The sequence below is a fragment of the Falco rusticolus genome, chromosome 1 (genome assembly GCF_015220075.1).
Source record: "Falco rusticolus isolate bFalRus1 chromosome 1, bFalRus1.pri, whole genome shotgun sequence".
Classification (NCBI taxonomy): domain Eukaryota; kingdom Metazoa; phylum Chordata; class Aves; order Falconiformes; family Falconidae; genus Falco; species Falco rusticolus.
In genome coordinates this window covers 103665654-103685050 of record NC_051187.1, presented here as the reverse complement: position 1 = coordinate 103685050, position 19397 = coordinate 103665654, and the positions used below count along the sequence as shown (strand labels likewise).

Genomic DNA, 19397 nt, shown 5'->3' with positions numbered 1-19397 from the left:
CAGCCCGCTCTGGAGGAGAACCTGCTTTAACAGGGCGTTGGACTAGATGATCTCCAGAGGTCCCTTCCAACCCTGACCATTCTGCGATTCTGTGATCCCAGGAAAACAGGCTAAATCCAGCCTAGAAATAACCTAACTCGGACTAGCCTCCTGCTGCATGGAGTGTTAAGGAAGAGGCTAGGATGGGCCAGAGAGAGCTGCCATGGATAACTTACCATCTTGGGTGACGTCATTAATAGCCACGATCGCTTGGAACGGCTTTGTCAGCTCAGCTCCATGGGGTGAGCTGAGATAAACAACAAATGTCTCCAGCCCTTCTATCACTGGGTACTGCGCATCATCCAGGATTGTCAGAGTGCAGAACTAGAAGGAAAGCAGAAGTCCTGCTTTTAGAGATGCAAAGCTTTCATCCCTCCTGGCACCTGCATCTGGGTGTCTAATGTAAAGTCATTATGTCAGGCCTCTTCTGAATTCATTAACCAAGGGAAACAATGTTCTAGATAAATCTGGCATATCATTTCAGAGAACAGGCAGCCACCTTTATCCTGGGAGAGGTGGTCTGACCAAGCCTCCTCTGGCTGGAGGGCTGATCAGTTGTGAGCCTGTGCCTAGCAGATTCATTAATAACTCTCAAGAGGCCCTAAGAGGATTTTCAAAACAGGCAAATATAGAGTAGGCAGATAAACAAGAGGGAAGCGTCACCAGACTGAGCAGGCTCATCAGAAGTCAAAGTGGCTCCTCACCTCTTCTGTCTTGCCTGGCCTGAAGTCTATTTTTCTGGAGCTGGGGACATAATCGATTCCTGGGCTGGCAGATGGAGGGTCTGATGTCCGAGTGGCACACCACACTGAGACGGGGGTTGAGAGATCAGGTCCCTGTCGGAGGACTGGAATCTCAATGTTTCCTGCATCACCAGTTGCACATGAGAGAACCAAGATGAGAAAGCAGCCACATACCACAACACCACCCCTTTCCCTTCAGCATGCCCTTTGCCCTTCACAGGCTACTGCAGAGAAACCCCCCCAGCCTTCCCCACAGGGGCAGAGGGAAGAACAGAAACCCTCTGCAGATCTTTCACAGTTCTCCTGCTGTGCCCTGAACTGCTCCTTCTGATACCTCTTGCTGCTGAAAGCACCCCAACGTGCTGCGGAGCAGCCTCGGGGCAGCTCCCTGCCACTCTTCACCTGCAGCCTCGCTGACAGTAAAGGTAGCGTTCCCCAGGAACACTGTGGAGGCATCGTTGGGACCACCAATGAAGACGTTGGCTGAAGCCCGGCTGCCAATGCGTGCGTTATCTGAGGCATTGGCCAATGCGATCTCAAACTCCTCTTCCTCTTCGTATTCACTGTCATCGATCAGCATGACATCACATGTCATCGTGGTGACACCCGGACCAAAGACGATGCGGCTGTCATCCACCATCCCACGGGACTTGAAGTCAGAGCCAGATTCCAGCATATAAAGGCTGCTTCCCTTGGCTGATTTGGGGACAGTGTAGCAGATGGCAGACACAGTGCTGCTGGTATCCCCTAAGATGTAACAGAAAAGTCATAACTTTATGGCAATACTGTTACTCTGTTTGGTGGAGACACTGTTCACTTAAATAATAAAGCAGCATTCAGAAAAGAGGGTGAGGAGTAAAAAAGAACACCGCCCCTTCTCCTAAACTTGCATAGAAGCTGGCTTAGGTCTACCTCCAAATCTGTACTCTTGGTTACTATGATCAGGAAGCGGGTGGCACGTGCCTATTAAAGAATATATAGCCCAATGACAGGGTCCACATCAAACACGGCACCTAGGTCACAGAGAAGCAACAAATAAATCCATGAGTTTACTCCTGATGCTGGAAAGAGAAATTAATCCCAAAGTAAGGAGCTTTAACTACGTTCGTGAATCTTACAGCAGAGCTGGGAAAAATGAAAAGAAAACCCCCATCTGCCCCGTGTTGTTGCATTTCAGTTGTGCCGCAAAGCTCCTTCTAAAAAACCAAAGTATCACCCCAAAATCATAAACAAGCAAACCCCAAAGAACACCACTTGTTTTGGGGGTCACTGTTAATAGCCTGCCAACAGGGAACAGTTGTTTGCCTGTGCCTGGCAAAGTTATATGCCGCAAAGACTCCTCGGCAGCTTTGCAGTAAGCCTAGTCATGTGCTAAAAGACTGCAGGATAACAGGCACTAAACTGCTTCGGTTATCTATAAAAAAAACCAGAATTAAAATCCAAGCTCTAGGCAGCCTTCGCAACCTTTGCTTCACCTCTCTGCCCAGAGGCTAGGCTGACCACTGCCTCCAGGGCTCCCCACCCACCCGCTCTGCCGTGGGGATTCAGGCTCTGCACACCCACCCACAGCAGCGCCCGCAGAGCCGCTTTCCCTCCTGTGCGGCACGGAAAGTCACTCTGTCCGGCTCGACCCACCTTTTCTTTCCACAGGAGCGGAGAGGAATCCAGCGCTCTCGCTGATGTGGTACGTCTTCCTGTCGAACTGCAGGGTGGGCTCGTCCTCCGGGTCCGTGATGGTGACCGTGGCCCGGGTGACATTCCCCAGCAGAGCATAGGCCGGCATGCTGAGCTCCACGGCAAAGCTCTCCGTGTTCTCAAACACCTTGTCATCGTTAACGATAATGGTGCAGGCCTTGATGTCCTCCCGCTCCTCAAACTGCACCTGGAAGGCAGCAAGGGGGCTGCTCTTTTTGGACTGGGGTCTGAAACTTTCCGTCCTCCCTGCCTCACCCTTGCCTGTGTCACAGACCCCGTGCGTGGGCAGCATCAGACACTGACTTCAACCAAGGCCAAATGGCTCGGGAAGGTCAAAGGCAGCAGCAAATGGAGGCTGTGGGCCCCCACCCCTTCTGGTCACGGTTTTAGCCTTTTGCACGATCAGGAGTGACACTCCTGCCGCTCAGGCAAACCTGGAACGTTTGTGGTCTGCCAGAACACTGCTGCAAAGCCTATCTGTCAACATAAAAAAACTGATGAAAGAAAGGGGACCCTCTTCTGAAAGCAAATAACCCACACATTTTTAGAAAGGAAATAGTCTCCCTTGTGTTTTTATCAGTTCTTCCATCTAGGCTTGATGGCATGCGTGGTCAGACCTTCCCCTTCCTGGTGTCCCCCACCCACCTGCCCTGCGTACTCCACGTAGTCTTGCTCTCCCGGCTGCGAAGTGGAGCCAGAGGTGGCCGTTCCCTGCTCTGTGCGGCACAGGACGATCGCGTACTGGTTGAGGTTACCGATCCGCTTCACGGTGACGCTCACGGAGCCTGCGCTCTCTCGGACGGTGTAGCTGGAAATGCATCAAGCAGACACAAATAACAGGTTGGGGAGCAAAACTTGTGTGTTTACGCTGGTACCAAGCACCGCAGATTCAGGCTGACTGTTGTCTACACAGAAAATCCGAGGGACACTAATCACCAGGGACTTGGGCAGATGGCAGCTACTCAGCAACCTGCTCCATGGTTTAACCCTGCAGGTATTTCTCCTCACTGACAAACACATGCCCGGCCCACCTAGAAATTGCCAGCGTTAATTAATCCAACAGGCATGCCACCCGTGAGGCTACAGCACACAGCAGCGAGACCTCGCTCCTGACGGGGTGCCAGTGGAACACAGGCAGAAACATGACAGAAAGTGCCCCAGAATTTAATTTCTGTGCCGTAGGTCCAATAACATATTACAGAGCTCAACCTCCAGGTAAGAGCCCATCTGTCAGAAGAGTGCTGTAAACCCCGTGCCATTTACCTTGTGTATGTAAAGCTGAGGAGAGACCACTGGATATGGAAGATGTTGCCACTGACCACATTGGGTTTGCTGTCCTTCACTAGGAACTGAAAGCTGTCCATGGTCTCCTGAGCCTTCTCCTCATGCATCACGTACCGAATGAGGCCCTGGTTCACATCCTCTGCCGGGGGAGAAGACATCCCATGAGCCAACCCAGACATTCCATGGCAGTTTTATAGACGAGCAGTGTGGAGACGGGCATCCACACGGCTTCAGGGACCAGGATCTCCACGCGCCCCTTATGCTGCAGCAGCTTTTCCAGCTTCCTTGGTCTTACCTGTGGTAGAAGCCAGCCTACAACCCGTGACAAGACATTCCCTTGTCTAGTCTCTATCCGTAACAGCTCACACTTAAAAATCAGGTAAATTGAAAGTAGCTTTGATGAAACGCAAGAAATACCCGTTCACTGTGGCAGCATGTATTTCAGGTCTGTTCTACAAGCTGGCATGTCCTAACGGGGGTCCTTCTCACTGCTGAGATGGTTCAGGCTCTCTGACTTTCTGCAGTATAATACGTTTGCCAAGCTTCAGCCCGAAAATAACACAGGTCTCTTGCTTCTTTTTTCCCCCAATTTTTTTTTACTTCTTTTCCCCCCAGTGCACATGGGGTGCCAGGTGTGGCTGGCAGGGCCTGATGAGAAGGGTCAGGCAGAGCTGCTGCCTGCACCTGCACAGGCCCCAAGGCAGCATGGTGCCAGGCTCTGCAAACCGCAGCAGCAGGAGTGCTGAGAAAGGCTGTGCAGCGAGTTCGCCCTCAGCCTGCCTGGGGGAGTCGGGGGGGGAGCAGCCATCAGAACAAGCACAGCGGTGTGAGAAGTAGTTACTCCCCATCCTCATGGAGAATCCCTCAGTCTTGCATGAGCGAACCTTCCATGTGTGGTTGACTCTGCACTGGTGGCTAAACATAGAATCACAGAATGGTTTGGGTTGGAAGGGACCTTGAAGACCCTCTGGTTCCCAACCCCCTGCCTTGGTCTAGTGGAACACCTTCCACCAGCCCAGGCTGCTCTTGTCCAGCCTTGAGCACTGCCAGGGACGGGGCACCCACAGCTGCCCTGGGCAGCCTGTCCCAGTGCCTCGCCACCCTCACGGTAAACATCTACCAGGCCTTGTGACGACGAGGTGCACATGCAATACCTACAGCTCCTCTTCACTGTCCCAAGTCAAATCTCCAGCTCTAACAAGTCTGGAAAACCTGGATGTGCTACAGGACACAGGTTGGCATCTATAGGAATTTACAGGATTTCTGCAAATGACAGCAAAGTTCAATTCTTATTTTTGACACACCTTTGAGACATTTGTGTCTTCTCCCCTCCCACCTTTTCCTGTCCCTGTCCCCTGCTTCCCCAAGCTGTCTTGACAAACTGAAGCAGCTGAAAGAAAAAAGCAAGAGTATACAGCCCAGCTTCATACCCTGCGTAAAGGTGGTCACAGGCGTCCCTGGTTTCAGCTTGTTCTCCACATAACCATTTCTGGGACCAGTTGTTATCTCATAGATCAGCTGTTTGTCATCTGTGTCAGGATCTGTCGTCAGTAATTCCTTCTTAGTGATTAGATTGGTTGCCTGGATTAAAGCCAAACCAAGGGAGTCAAACTCTGGAGATCCAGCAGTGCAAGTCCGATTGACTGTTCACCCAAAAAGCCCAACCATCCCTCTGTCACACAGTGCTCTGTGAGGGGAAAGCTAGGGGATGTAAAAGCACAGAGGACAAGGCATGGCCTTGAACAGACAGATACCCGATAAGGTGTCTGACAGCACAGGAAGGCTCCAAATCCTGCCTCACGTCTTGCTTGTTTAATAGGAAAACATCATGGCTCAAAGAAAAGCAAATTCAGAGCAAGCTGCCCAGTCCTACCTAGCTGGGGCTAAAAGCTACGACAAATCTTTCCGTTTCACCTGGAAGCCACTGCTCCATCAACTGTGCCAGTGCTCAGGCAAGGCCAGGCTTTGCAAAAAACATTTGCCAACAGCCTCAAGTGGAAGGATTCACTCAGGACAGTTCATGCGGCTTTAGTGAGCTTGCACTAGGTCCTCCTCCAAATGACCTCACATGGATGTGCCTCAGTTCCACCATATTTTGCTTTCTCTTTAAAAAGAAAACACCTTTATCAGCAGGAGAAAAAGAGAACTGAACTGCCTGAGGCTGCAGGAGTGTTTTTTCTGAAAGGCATTTGAGCTGAGACAGCACTTCTTAACACCATTTCTTACTACAGTGACTTCCAACCTTTCTTCCTGGGAAGAATCAAAGTTTTTTTTTTTTGCAGTTAATCCTAGGTCCTCAAACACAAGCACAAGAGGGAGCTTCCTGGGGTTTTGCTTGGACTTCAGCAAAACAAAGGTATGTCACAGCCAGAAATCCCTACGCCACACTCCTCTGAAAGCCATGTCTCTGCTATGGCTGCTGCGGCACACAACACCTTCTCTGCCATTAGCAAAGCTGAAAATGTACCCTGGGGGGGAGGGACAAGGGGCAGGACATGTCTGCCCAGGAAGGTGGGCAGAGCTGTACTGCACTGCACAGCTCGCGCAAGAGCCAGCAAGAGCCAGGCGTGATGGTCCAGGAAGTGATTTAGTGCCCTGGAGCCATGTTGCTTCGCTTAGCAGGCAATCCTGCACACCTCTGCCTTTCCCAAGACACTTCACGGGCACAGAGAGACACCCATTCTCCATCACAAAAATCAAAATGCTGAAGGAACAGGATGTTCTCCTGTGAAGCTCCTCCTTCTGGAACAGCTTGAGAAACAATGTAAGCCGGTGGCAGTTACCTTGCCATCCATGTACTCCAGCCACTGCAAACCCAGGTTGGTGATGATCCTGGGTGTCCCGTCATCCACAGAGAGAATGTCCACTTTGAAGCGCTGTGGTGCTGCTGTCACAACCTGACAAAAGTTCAGAGAGACGGCTGTTACTCTGGGAGTCAGAGCCTCGCCCACCATACTGCCAGCTTTGCTCCCTTCAGCTCTGTTAGGATCAAGGTCCTGGGGTGAGTTTGCGCACACGAAGGCTGGTACACCACGTAAGAAGCAAATGGCATTGTGGAAACAGGCATATTCAGCACTTATCTTCAGTGGAGTGACAGCAGCTAAGTCTCCCCTTCACTGAGTATCACCTATAGAGGGTGTCCCTGACATCCCTTCTCCTCCCTTACCTTCTTCCCTCCGTCCTCCATGATGAAGAAGGGATTGGTCCCATCAGACACAGTGAAAGTGAAGCGATCCTTCAGTGAGTTGCTACCATCGTGACTGTAGCTGATGCGGTTCTGGTAGATGTCGTCCATTGTGAAGGTGCTGGCTTGGTGGTAATGCTGCCCATTGCTGGTGCGTTCGATCAGGCCATGCCGGGGCAGCTGCGTGACTGTGAACGTAATTGACTCAGCCTGCAGCAAGGAGACAGAGCGGCAAAGCTGAAGGCATGAGCCCAGGACCAGGACAGGCATGTCCTTCCAGCTCCAGCTGCCTGGAGAGGGACTCTATGCCCAGACAGCTTTCCTAGCACCAGAGGTGCCAACACAGCACCACACACTGAATTAATTCACCCTGAGCCCTGCCCTCTCTTTATCCCTCTCCCAAGGTGGCTATGTACAAAACAACCCCAGTCAGGGAGCGCTAGGCTACACACATCACACCAAACTATTCGTTTGCCTGGTCTGACACGACTCCTGCCCGTGTGACAACTCCACGAACACAAGAGCAGTCCCCCAGTTCTGCAGCCATTCTAAGCAACGTGCTCCATGTCATCTCTGTCAGGGTGGAAGCAGCGAGAACCTTTGGTGCAGGATCTTTGGCTCTGGGCAGTAACAGGCAGCCAGGAGCTCTCTTGCTGCAGGGAAACTGCAGCGCAGGGAGGCAGAACCAACATGAGGCTAGTGGCTTAGCCTCCAGCCAGCCCCAGGAAGAGGAAGAAATGTCATTTTCATCTGTGCTAGGCACAAACTCAGTGTCAAGGTTAGATATAAACTCTGTTCAAATCCACAGTGTTCAGAGATAAGGTGGGACAGGGCAAGGATTAGCTCTGATCACAACTTCTACGTGTTTTCCACGCAGGTTTGTTGCCGTGTCTGAGGGACATGCCAGATGAAGCCATTTCTCAAGCCAGGGCTTTGCTTTGCTCAAACACTCATTCATCTATTTATATACAAACTGGGCCTTCCACAAGCTGTTTGTTTGATGCTGCGATCAGACGGGGTATGATCACAGGGAGAGATGACACTCGCTATAATCTCTCTCTCTGAACACAAGCCCATTTTTCAGCTGGCGCAGATGAGAGGAGGGAGGCGGCGAGCGGGAGCCCTGCCTTACCTCTGTGTCAGCATCTGTTGCTTTAAGCTCAAACTCTGTGATGGTTTTCCTCACCCCTTCCTGAACCGTCATCCCGAGGCTTTGCACTACGGGTAAGGAGTCATCCACAGGATTTATGGTGATGTCAAATGTCTGCCTCACCTGGAACAGGAGGAAAAGCCTCTCTTGATGAATTCAGTCTACCAGGAGTGCAGCTCCATTGAAACAGTAACGCTTTAAAGAGACCACGGTTATCTAGAATGTGGGTTACTTCATTTTGGCCTTGTGTAGTGAGTCAATGTGACCTTCTGAGCTCAAATCATGTGAAGGTGACCTCTTCTATTCCTCCCCATTAATTTATTCTCCCTCTTTCTGTGATAATTATGGACATCCACTTTTCCTTCCCTCCCTCATTCTACTTTGTCCCTCTGCTGTGATTTTTCTCTTTCAGAAAGTAGGAAGAAGACATTTCTCAAGGGTCTAACTGTGCTTCTGGGTATGTTGTCAGTGCACTGGATCAAAGCTGAGCTCCAGGAGCAATTGGTAAGCAGATGAGAAACAGACACTGAAATCTCGGTAAACCAGTCTCACAAGGCTACATCACAGGTGGCTCCCCCTTACCTACACAGGGATCGCTCCCTTCCTTGTGCTACGTCAGGTCTCTCACAGCAAGGGAAGTAAAAGCGCCCACCATTGCCAAATGACAAGCCCACATGTGGCTTGTTTCATTGCGAGAGATGTGTAACTGTCTCTTGCAAGCACGCAAGAGGAAAATACTCCTGTCACATCCTACAGAATCGATAGCCTGCTCTGACTTGGGCAAAAAACCATGCTGGCACTCACCTCATTTGTTCCGTCAGACACCGAAAAGGTGAATGCATCCGTATGCTTTTCAGCATCACTGGTGTGGACATACCGAATGCTGCGAGACGCCAAATCTGCCTGGCTGAAGGAACTAATCCTTGTCCCTAGAAAAAGAACAATAGAGGAAAATGTTCAATAGAAAGAGTGAGGCAGTGAAAAATATAGTGAGCTGAACATATCTAGCCATAAGCACTCAGCCTTGGCTTGTTCTGCTCCAATTCAGGCTGTATTGTGAACCTCAGCTGAGCCAGGGATTTAGCTCACATGGAGGCTCCTAAAAACTCAGCTGGATAACTTTTACATTAGTGCAATGGCACCCCTTCTGCAAAAAGAAGTACAGACTTCTTCCCAGACATACAATTTCATGATGGCACCTCAAACTGTCAGGACACCCTGTTGGGGATGGGCCAAGACAGAAGCTGTGAGAAAAGTGGCAGATGTAACACTTTTGATTTTCACCACAGTGCAGGACTGATCTGACCAAGGCATTGTTGAGTACGAGCAAAAGGTTTCCTGGCCTCAGCTCTTTTCAAAAATGCCTTAAAAATCTCTGCTCCCTTTCCCTCTCCTTGTGCCCCTGCATTTAGAACAGATTGAGTCCCATTTTCAGCTCTGACTTCCAGTGACATCTTTACAGGTCATTAGGTGTGACGCAGGCACAGAAAGGCACCAACAAGCATTTTAAAAAGCACTTGAGCCTTTAAGTCTCACTGCTGCGCTTGATGGTTTTACTGCTCTTAGCCACAACAAAAACCCTGACAAAAAGTTTTTCACTGATTTATCATGCTAAATGGCTACTGACAAGTATTGGCCACACTACAAACGATACCAGGATCTGATATAAATAAATGAGCCAAAACTGGATGATTATCCAAGGTTTCCTCAGAGCTCATTAGCTTTAAAGGTCTGTGCCCTCTTTTGAACACTCTGGTATTCTCGCCTTAGGTTTCGGTCATTTAAATCATGAGAACAGTTCTTTCACAGTGTTGTGACACTATGTCTTTCTTAGTCCATCACAGACACAAAAAAGCACAGAAATCAGAATCATCACGTTTTAAATAACAGGACGAATAAAATCCTTAATCCAGCTCTTTCAGGTCTCCAAAGTACAGGATTCTCTGTTTAGTTTGCAATTTAGACAAAAATATTGCAAGTTTTCAATTTTCTCTCAGCAGGGGGTTTGCTTATTATAACTTCCATTCATTATTCCTAGCTTTCCAACGTGTTTGCCAGAGGACATCTTAAACTGTGAGAAGATGAGGCAAACCACACACTCAAACTGAGCTGTACAGGGACTGTCTGCATCTTGAAAACACAGAGCAGATATTTCCACTTTAATCCCATGTTAATGAGAAATCTAATTCTGAGAAGAAATATAATCTTAGATGAGTATAATGTAAGTCAGAAGAACATATTATATGACAGCATAGATCTAGATTAATTCATCAGAGAAGGGCAGAATATTCGTACTGTCAGTGGCAACTCTAAAATTCAGATCATGTTTGGAGGTAATTATTTTTGAGTTTCACAGGATTGACCAACTCGCTTCCCCAAACTACCAGAATTTGTTATCCAGCATAATCCATCACACCACAGTGCAGCTTCCTTTGTAAACTAACTCAGCAGTTAGTTCTCTTCCTCTCCAAAGCACAGGTGGGAGAAGAGGCTGGTGTTTTGGGATCAAGGGACACACTGGCCAAGAGGGGGACTGAAAGCAAGTTGTCTGTCCACTGAGGTGGGCTCTATTACCATGGACATTAGGGGATGGATTCTTTTGGGTGTTGTACTGCATGTGGTCACAAAAAAGGCTGAAGGTTTGCAATGGGTCTTCAAAGAAGAGATTCACACAGCGGCAAGCTGGACTGACCTGTGAAGGCCACCAGCCAACATTACCACGGGGCATCAACTCACCCAGAGGCTGAATAAATCCTCACCCAGGATTATTGGGCTGCCTTGCCTCCACTCACCCTATTGTCCAACTCTCTGGGCTAACGACCGTTTGATTTCTAACAGGAAACCTAATTCTGTGCTGCTGCCTCCAAGCACATTTTTCCTGCAGTCAATCTCTAGGGCTCAAAAGCTCTCCCCCAGTGCTTTGCTCCTAGGAGTACCCAACCAAGTAAAATCCCACCCTGCTAACCTGGAGAGGCGGCGTGCTCCAGGTGCCCCAGCTGTGGCTGTCTGGTGATCTCATACCGGAGCTGGCTTGGCTCGCTGTCCTGGTCAGTGGCAGAGAGCTGGAGGGTTGTGATTGTCTTGGCTGAGTTCTCATCCAAGACCAGTCCTTTGTTAGTGATGATGGAGGGGGGTACTCTGTCTTCTGAAAGGGTTAAATATAAAGCTGAGTTAAGATACCTGTCCTCCTTTCCCTGGCGTTATCCAAAGCAGGTACTTGTGCTCAAGCAAAAGACAACAGGCACACAAACACCTCCCAGGCTGGTAATGCCAAAACAGGGTATTAATCGAGGGGACGGTAACATTATAACATCTTAAAGACGATCTAGACAGTATGAAGATATTAAGGGGAATTTTTCTACCTTTTTCAGTGAGTTTGTCAGAAGCCAAAGAACTAATTCTCACATCCGTGAACTCTCCCCATGCCCCAAACTTCAAAAGCCTTTGAATTAACAGCGAATAAAAACTGCATCTGAAGAATTACATCTTAACTTGCAGTTGCATATGGGATGGGAAACTACAAAGGCCTGAGCTCTGCAGCAAAGAAAACATAACTTCAGCACTGTCTTTTACCTAATACGTTAATATAAAAAACCTGGTCCTTCAGTTTGTTGCCGTCTGCGCTCATCACATCAAAGGCGAAGGCGAAATTTCCACCAGGATCCCCTTTCCTGTGACTGTACACCACTTGCCCTGGAGAGAGGGACAGGAGAAAAGAAGTGGTTTTATTACAGGCTTCATCATTTAATTCTTGGTTTGGAACCAGGCTGGCACCATAAGTCTGGGGCTTGACAGAGCTCCTGAATTTGGGTTTAATTACTTTTTCTCTTTATTCTTTTTCTCCTGCTGAGAGCAACTTTTTAACACTTGCTTAACAATACGTGTTTCTGCTCTAACATAACAACCTTATCTTACTTCTTTCCCTCTCCCTTCCCTGCTTCAAGTCATCCCTCCCTCTCATAAAGATTACAGAATCACAGAACATCTCAAGCTGGCAGGGACCCACAAGGATCATCGAGTCCAACTCCCTGCTCCTCGCAGGACTACCTAAACCGGCCACATATTACTTGCTGTGACTACCTAAAACCAACCACTCTCACCTTTATTTATATCAGCCTGGGTGAAACTTTTGACAGGTCCTTTGACAGAGATCTGAACTGGATTATCGATTTTGGTCAACTGCAGACGACCCACACTGGGATCCCTCTTCATGACAAATCTAATTGTTGTGTCATCTGGATAAACAGCTGCTGCTTTCAAGTGCTGATCTGTGAGCTGTGCTGTAGAGCCTGGATCAAAGGGAGAAAATCCACAGTTTCAACCAACCCAGCTAAGTGACAGCTTTAGCCTGGACCACAGAGCAATACCAAGTGATACCATTCTCCTCCCTCTTCCCGTACCAGCTGGGAGCTGCAGGTCCCTGTTGACAGCTAATGTGGGTGGTGGCTTCTTTGGCAGCTCCACGGAGAACTCTAGCCTCCCTGTCTGCGTGTAGAGACCATCCGTGATGGAGAAGCCAAACTCATCTGTTTGTGCTGCTGCACCGCTCTGAGTATAAACGATCAGCTCATCCAAAATGTCCTGGTAGGTGAAGGATGAGCCCATGGACAGCACACGTCCCTGCTCCGGGGACTCCGCAGCAGTCTGCCTCCTGCGGAGATGACCTGGCAAACAACAGATGGATGAAAATGATGTGGAGAAGACAGCCTGCTGGGGACTCTTGCTGTGCCAGCTCTCAGTGGGATGCACAGAGGTGGACCTCGCCTTACCAGCACAACTGAAAGAAGTTATCCGCTTATTGCTAAAACTGGTAAGAATTTGGCTACGTACATGGGATCTGCAAAAGGGTGCACAGCCCTCACTAATATGACACTTAGCCTTCACCTGGCCCCCTGCCTTGCTTTATCACTGCAGATAGATGCTAGTTACACAGCTCTTTGGAACTGAACCCACAATTGGAAATGGGGTAACACAAAAGGGAACTTCCCAGGGGAATGCATGCAGCCCCCCCTTCTCCTCTCCCACAAACAGTGAGGGACAACTCTCAAAGAACAGGTCTGCTCTGAAGCATAGCCCTTCTGTGGCTGCTGGTCCGAACACAGACTAAATGTGCTTTGTACAAGTACACCAGGCTCCTCCCTCACATCGCTGGCTGTTATGTGCATTGATATAAAGACACAGACAGTGACACACGAAGACATATCCCGTCTCTGTCACCCCCTAGCTTGTCAAGACTTACCATGTTCTGGACTTTTGCTGACCACGATGACGAGCTCACTGTTCTGGGTGTCCAAGTCCTGCAGGTTGAGGGAGGCGTTGGTAACGACCACACCTGAGCCCTCGTGCACTCTGACAGGCTCCAGGACCATCTTCGGGGGCTCGTCGTTCTGCCGCTGCACAGGTCCCAAAGGTACAGAGTCAAAAAAAGGGAAATGGCCAAAGGGAAAAGACCGCTGCCCACCTGAATGAAACACAAGCTCCCAAAGGGCAGTACTGGTGCTGATATCCATTAATGGGCTACACCACTTTCTCCAAATCTATCTAGCATCACGGCTGCTTCTAAGAGGGAGAAGACACCAGAGAAATAAGGCCTGGGGAAGAGGTGGCAATGCACAGCTGTTCTCTGGCATCACAGGCGAATTATGTGCCTGTACTAGGGGAAGGCAGCAGACGGGTGGAAGGAAACTCCCTTTAATCCCCTTCCCACACATTACAAAGGAGTGAGCAAAGCTTGTACTTTAAAAGTCATGTATGTGTGTCAAAGGAGAGGGCTCACCTGAATTGTGATGTTAATGCTCTGCACCTCAGACTGGCTGAAGCCATCACTCGTGTAAAAGCTGAAAACGTCACTTGTTGGTTCGATGCTTTCATGGACGCTCTGGAAGTAGTAAATGCTGTTCTCTAGAACATCTTGAAGGGAAAAGGATGCGTCTGTGGTCATAGCAGACTCACTCTGTGGGCCAAAACTCTCACCTGCAAACCAGAAAATCACTAGTGAAAGGGTGTTCAATTCACTGATAAACTAAACCCAAAAGGAGCCAGATTAGAAGAAGATTGTGAAGGGTGCAGAAAGATGTTCATTCCTACAACGTGACTTTCACACACATCTTGTGACCTTTGTAGAAAGCAGCATCTGCTGCATTAGAGTAGGCATTGAGGAAGCTGCAGTTTTATGTGTAGTACAAGCAATCCCACGTCCCAGAATTACTTTGGCTTTCTTCAGAGATGAGATAATGGCTCATGTGCCATCTGGCCTCAACACAACCTCTACATCAAGCTTCACCTTGCAAAACTGTTTAGGACACAATTAGGAGGGATGATGTGTAATGGTTAGCAACCACTGCTCTCCAGAAGAAAGGCAATCACTGCTGCAACAAGTCACTACACTGGCCAACCCACAGCGATATTTTATGAAGTTATGATTTAAGTAAAATGATACATGCCACTCCTGTTACGACCACACAGTATTAAGCAGACAAGTCTCCTGGATGAGCATCTTTGGACAATATGGTGTAAGTCCTACCTTTTCTTGATAATACAGTGAGATAAGAGAACCTTACCAGCCATGCTTTGCCACAGCTCTCACAGCCTTAAAGCTTACTGGGACATTTAGAGGGATTTAGCAAAGTTTGTTCTGTGTAACAAGGGCAGCCGAAATAAAGCATGATGAAAATACAACACATGGGCTTGAAAAGGCTCTTAATGCCCCAGTCTCACAACGTAGACCAGTCTTCAACAAACCAGAATTAGGAGGAAATGCTCCCCAGAGACAGTTTATCTCGTAACGCTGACCTTACAAGCTCTTTATGATCAACTGATGCCAACCAACACTGCACTGAGACAGATTAGAATGTGCTTCAGCATGGCAATTCCCATGTTCCCTTTCATTAGCCAGGAGGAAGAGGAGATAGCCAAGCAGTTTACCTGTCTTAGTGTTTTCAATGTAGCCATACATAGGTAGAGTGATAACTGTGACCCTCAGGTCTTCCCTGGCAGCAGCATCATAATCAGCAGTTAGGTGGTGATGAGCCAGCAGTGGGACCCTGCCCCCCTCATCCACCTGGAAAGCAAAAGCATATGACAAAACTACCACCCAATGCACACAACGCACAGCAACACAGCAATTGTTCCTGAACAAGCCTGCCTTGATGGAAGAGGCTTGCCCGGTCTCCAAAGTCCTGTCCCATCCTCCCCTAGATTTGTTAAGCATGAAATCAGGGCAAGAAGCAAACTGGCAGAGTCATGCTGACCTCTTGGAAGGCGAGAACTGCATTTCTTGTCGAGGAGAGCCTTTTGAAGGCAAGGGAGGGGGAATGCAAAGCTGGAAAGGAGGGAGATGACTTCAAAACGTTTTGATAAGGAGTCTGAAGTGCTGTGTTATCAGTCCACAGCACCAGATGTTTTCAGACTTCTGCTCATCTTTTACACACAAGCTGGTGAAATAAGGGACGAAATATTAAACAGGGGCAAGTCAGTCTTGTTCCACTGATGCCAACAGGACACCCTAGGGAGAACCCAGCTCCTGACTAGAACACATGTAAGCAGATGAGGTTCAGAGCTGTACTGTCAGCCTCCCCTGGCCTCCAAGTAATTTGTTAACCCTTTGCACTCATAAGATTGCATGTGCAACTACATGTTTCTTCAGTGACTTCCTCTCAGTCCAGGAAAACTGTTCAGTTCCTCACATCTAAGACATTCCTCCTGCTGTTCCTAGTATCCTGGGTAGCCACTTACAGTGATATGGTCAGCAAAAGCAATGAGTGACGGCATCGTCTGGGCAGGTGTGATAGTGATGGTGAACATCTGTCTATCAAGCCGGTTGTTATCAGCATCAAAAACAACAAAATGGAAGATGTCCGTAACTGGCTGATTGCTGGTCTCAAACGTGGTGGAGTAGCTGTGGAAGCCAGAACACAATCTGGGTCAGGGAGTCTCACTGATGGTCAGGCAAATACATCTCAACCTGCATTCAGAGGTGAACACACACCTCTTGAAAGAGAGGTGGTATTTCAGCTCCCAGCTCTCCTTCATGTTCATTCCCTGAGTTCTTTTAAACCACTGTTTTAGGTGTTGCCTACCTAAAGCATCACAATGACACCGTGGACACAGAAAAAATTCCCATACTTTGAAGCTACACCAACTACTGGCATTTCAGACATGCATAAACACCTAATTCTGCACAGAGCAAATGCCCTCATTCATAATCTCACAGGACCAAGAAAGGAAAAAATATCTTTTGATACATCGTATTAACATAACATAGCCCAGAGATCCCTGTGGAAAGCCCGTCTAGCTTTTAACTGGCATGGCTTGAAGGAGAATAGCTCTTTGATACCTGATCCTCTGGCTGTTGATGTCTTCCATAGTGAAATTATAAACCCTGGAAAGCTCTTCATCATGAGGGCCTGAAGTCCGTAAGAGGGTGCCATATGCAGGCAGAGAGATTAACTGAATTTGTATCTCCGAGTCAGGAGAATTGTTGTCCTAAACATGAAGCAACAAACCAAATCAGAACAAGACAAGATTAGCTTTTATTTCCCTCCACTAAAAATGGAAGGAGGAATAAAATGTTTTATAGGGAAATGTATCAAGCTAGCCAGGTCAGACCCACAGCTGATGAATATTAAATGAAACTCTACTGATGAGAACAGAGTCAATTGGGGTTGACATTTTCAGAATCTACCACAAAATTTATTTTCATTTTCTCTCCACTCAAGAGAGGTTTTCTTTGTGTCCTTGTATTGCATCAACACAATCTTCCAGATGTAAACTTAGTATTTTTGGTTTCAAATTACTTTATACTCGTAGTGGACTGGAGCACTTATGTTATGCTTTTCCTGACTCCAGATAAAGTGAGCCAAAATTTAGCAGATAGCGGGCACAGGGAGGAACGGCTGCCCACTAGTGCTTCAGACAGAGACACAGAGCTAAGTTCAGTTCACAGTAAAATACAGGCTAATGTACAGCAATGCTGCAAAAGCCAGATTCACATGAAACTAAAAGCCGATTTTGGCTTGTTTTACATACATTACATACAACCATCTCTACGCCATCACAACTCAGATGTCAGTTTTTTTCTAAAAGTTTCTGTTGGCTGCTTGAAAGGTAAGACTTAAAGCAGAAATCATCATAACCTCAGCATATGGGTCAGGAACGAAATCCTCTTTTCCCTAACTGTTCTCTTCCTCGGATTAAACCCGCACAGCTCCCTTGTCAGCCTTCCTCCTTACAAGGAGGCCAGGCCAGGCCCCAGACTTGCATCCAGACTGATCCCTTTGAAAAAACATTCATCTGCCTTCTTATCCTACCTCACCCGCTGCAGTTCCCTGATCATCTCCCTGACAGCCACTACCTCAGGTCTCTCCAGCCTCACACGTGCACTGCAATCTCTCCTCCCTAAGGGGAGCGTACCTGCATGCCTGAAATCCACTACTGGTGCATTTGCTGCTAAACCATCTACAAGGAGTAAAACACCCTCCTTCTGGACTTCACCAGCAGGGTAACTCCTGTACCACATGCAACCCCAGGGACCACCTCCAAGCTACCAAAGAGTGTGATGTCTTGGGTTGCTTAAACCTCCCCCCTTCAAATACGTCCGAAAAAAAAAACCAACCAGGCAATTTTGGACAGGGGGTGAGGTGAAATTTTCAAGGGATTATCTCTTAGCAAATCCATATGCTTTATTAGCAAGTCTGTTTGATACAAAAATCTGGGATTAGCTCAGTTCTCATGTTTAGCATGGCAGTTCACCTCTGTTACAGTCAAACACAGGATAGCCTTAAAACCCCGATGGATGAAAGAGTCGATTATCCCTTTTTTTGGCAGCAGCTTACAGGACACAGTCAAACCCCAAGCTCCCGACCACGGATCCACACCGATGGCAGAGAGGTGTGTGTGGTGAAGGGTCTGGGGGGGGATAAGGAAAGGGAGGCTGGCTGCATTCACTGGGTTTAGAAAAAGAGGAAAGCTTACGATGTAAGCGAGGTGCAACCGAGAGAGGGTCACGGAGCTTTTACTAGCCACGGTGATTGCCAGCAAGCAGCCTGGGGCCAGCTGTGGACCGTTGTTATCCGGCAGGGACACTTCCACCCTCAGCACTGTGGTCACCGTGGTGACACCGTCGGTGACAGAGATTTCCATGCTATCCTCTGCTGCTACTGAACCATCATGCACGTACTGCAGAGCATTTCGAGTGACGTCCTCATAGGTGAAGGTGTCACCTTCCCAAAAAGAAAATGCACACTTCAGAAATACTGCGCTCAGAGCACCGATCCAATTCCAGTGACCTAAGGCCCCAATTTAAGAAAAGACTTAATCATGTACTAAACTGGCATTTAATACCAACCTTACAGGGATGTGAGTTAAGAAGACATTTATTAAGGAGATAGTATATATGCAGGGCAGAGGAAAAGTGGTAACCTTCACGGTTTCAGACACAGTGACTCTTCACGATTTTCAGGGACTGCACAGATCCTCCTTTTTCCCCAGCTGCTTTGCAAGCTTATGCCTGTCACAGCCAGATAAGGCTTCCCTGTCCACAACTTCTGCTTGCACTGCTCTCCTACAGATAATATTTGTTCATCTGATCACACGCTGGAAACCGCTGCCACCAAAATCAACAGTAAAACTCCCCAGGAGCTTTTGACTGCTGGATCACAACAGGTTTACACAGAGTTCAGTAGAAATTGCATGACGTTACTTCAGTAAATTACTTCAGATAATTTTTACTTTAGCACATAAAACATAACATCCCTTTTGATTAGCAGCTGGTTACAGTTATCACAAGAGTGACTGCCAACTAGCTCACATGCAGCTGGTATAGGAAATGTGCTGACTCAGCCAGGAAGTGAACAAATGAACAATGGGAAAAACGTCTTTCATGCACTTTCTCCTGCAATCACACGCTTCCAGACAGCAAATTCACACACTTGGTGGATGCAGCTACATCTGCCAGAGGCACTTCTCTCCTCCTGGTCAACCAAGCCAGCTATGTGGACAGGAATATGTACTGAGGAGGGCTCCTGCGCAACTCACCTGCTCTCATGCGCTCCTGCATGCCTGCGCTGTACTTGAGCACAATGCCATGATGGGGAGGTTTCACCAGCTCAAAGAAAAGACCCTCGGGAGCTGTATCCGTGTCGCTCACGGCTAACTGGATCCCTGTGCCGGGGAAAGACAGCATGGTTTCAGCATCCTCAGGCACTACAGTGGGAATATCCCTTAGGTTTTGTTATGTGCTTTTGTGAACGGAGTCAAAAACCCTGTAATTCAGTCAGTACATGAAAAGTAAAATAATTCCGGA

The 19397-nt window shown here is 48.2% G+C and overlaps 1 protein-coding gene across 1 annotated transcript in view; it reads right to left on the bottom strand.

Moving 5' to 3' along the window:
* FRAS1 (Fraser extracellular matrix complex subunit 1) overlaps positions 1-19397 on the bottom strand; it is a 174163-nt gene that overhangs the window by 16401 nt on the left and 138365 nt on the right. Inside the window, exons 36-57 of the mRNA XM_037392849.1 lie at positions 19130-19255; positions 18068-18315; positions 16431-16579; positions 15830-15992; positions 15020-15155; positions 13872-14068; positions 13335-13488; positions 12496-12759; positions 12196-12384; positions 11669-11788; positions 11061-11240; positions 8900-9024; positions 8078-8218; positions 6928-7155; positions 6545-6658; positions 5192-5342; positions 3741-3900; positions 3123-3285; positions 2418-2664; positions 1185-1529; positions 744-904; positions 216-363 (exon numbers count right to left, since the gene is read on the bottom strand). Of these exons, the coding sequence (XP_037248746.1) occupies positions 216-363; positions 744-904; positions 1185-1529; positions 2418-2664; positions 3123-3285; positions 3741-3900; positions 5192-5342; positions 6545-6658; positions 6928-7155; positions 8078-8218; positions 8900-9024; positions 11061-11240; positions 11669-11788; positions 12196-12384; positions 12496-12759; positions 13335-13488; positions 13872-14068; positions 15020-15155; positions 15830-15992; positions 16431-16579; positions 18068-18315; positions 19130-19255 (3909 nt within the window). The remainder of the gene's footprint in view (positions 1-215; positions 364-743; positions 905-1184; positions 1530-2417; positions 2665-3122; positions 3286-3740; positions 3901-5191; positions 5343-6544; positions 6659-6927; positions 7156-8077; positions 8219-8899; positions 9025-11060; positions 11241-11668; positions 11789-12195; positions 12385-12495; positions 12760-13334; positions 13489-13871; positions 14069-15019; positions 15156-15829; positions 15993-16430; positions 16580-18067; positions 18316-19129; positions 19256-19397) is intronic.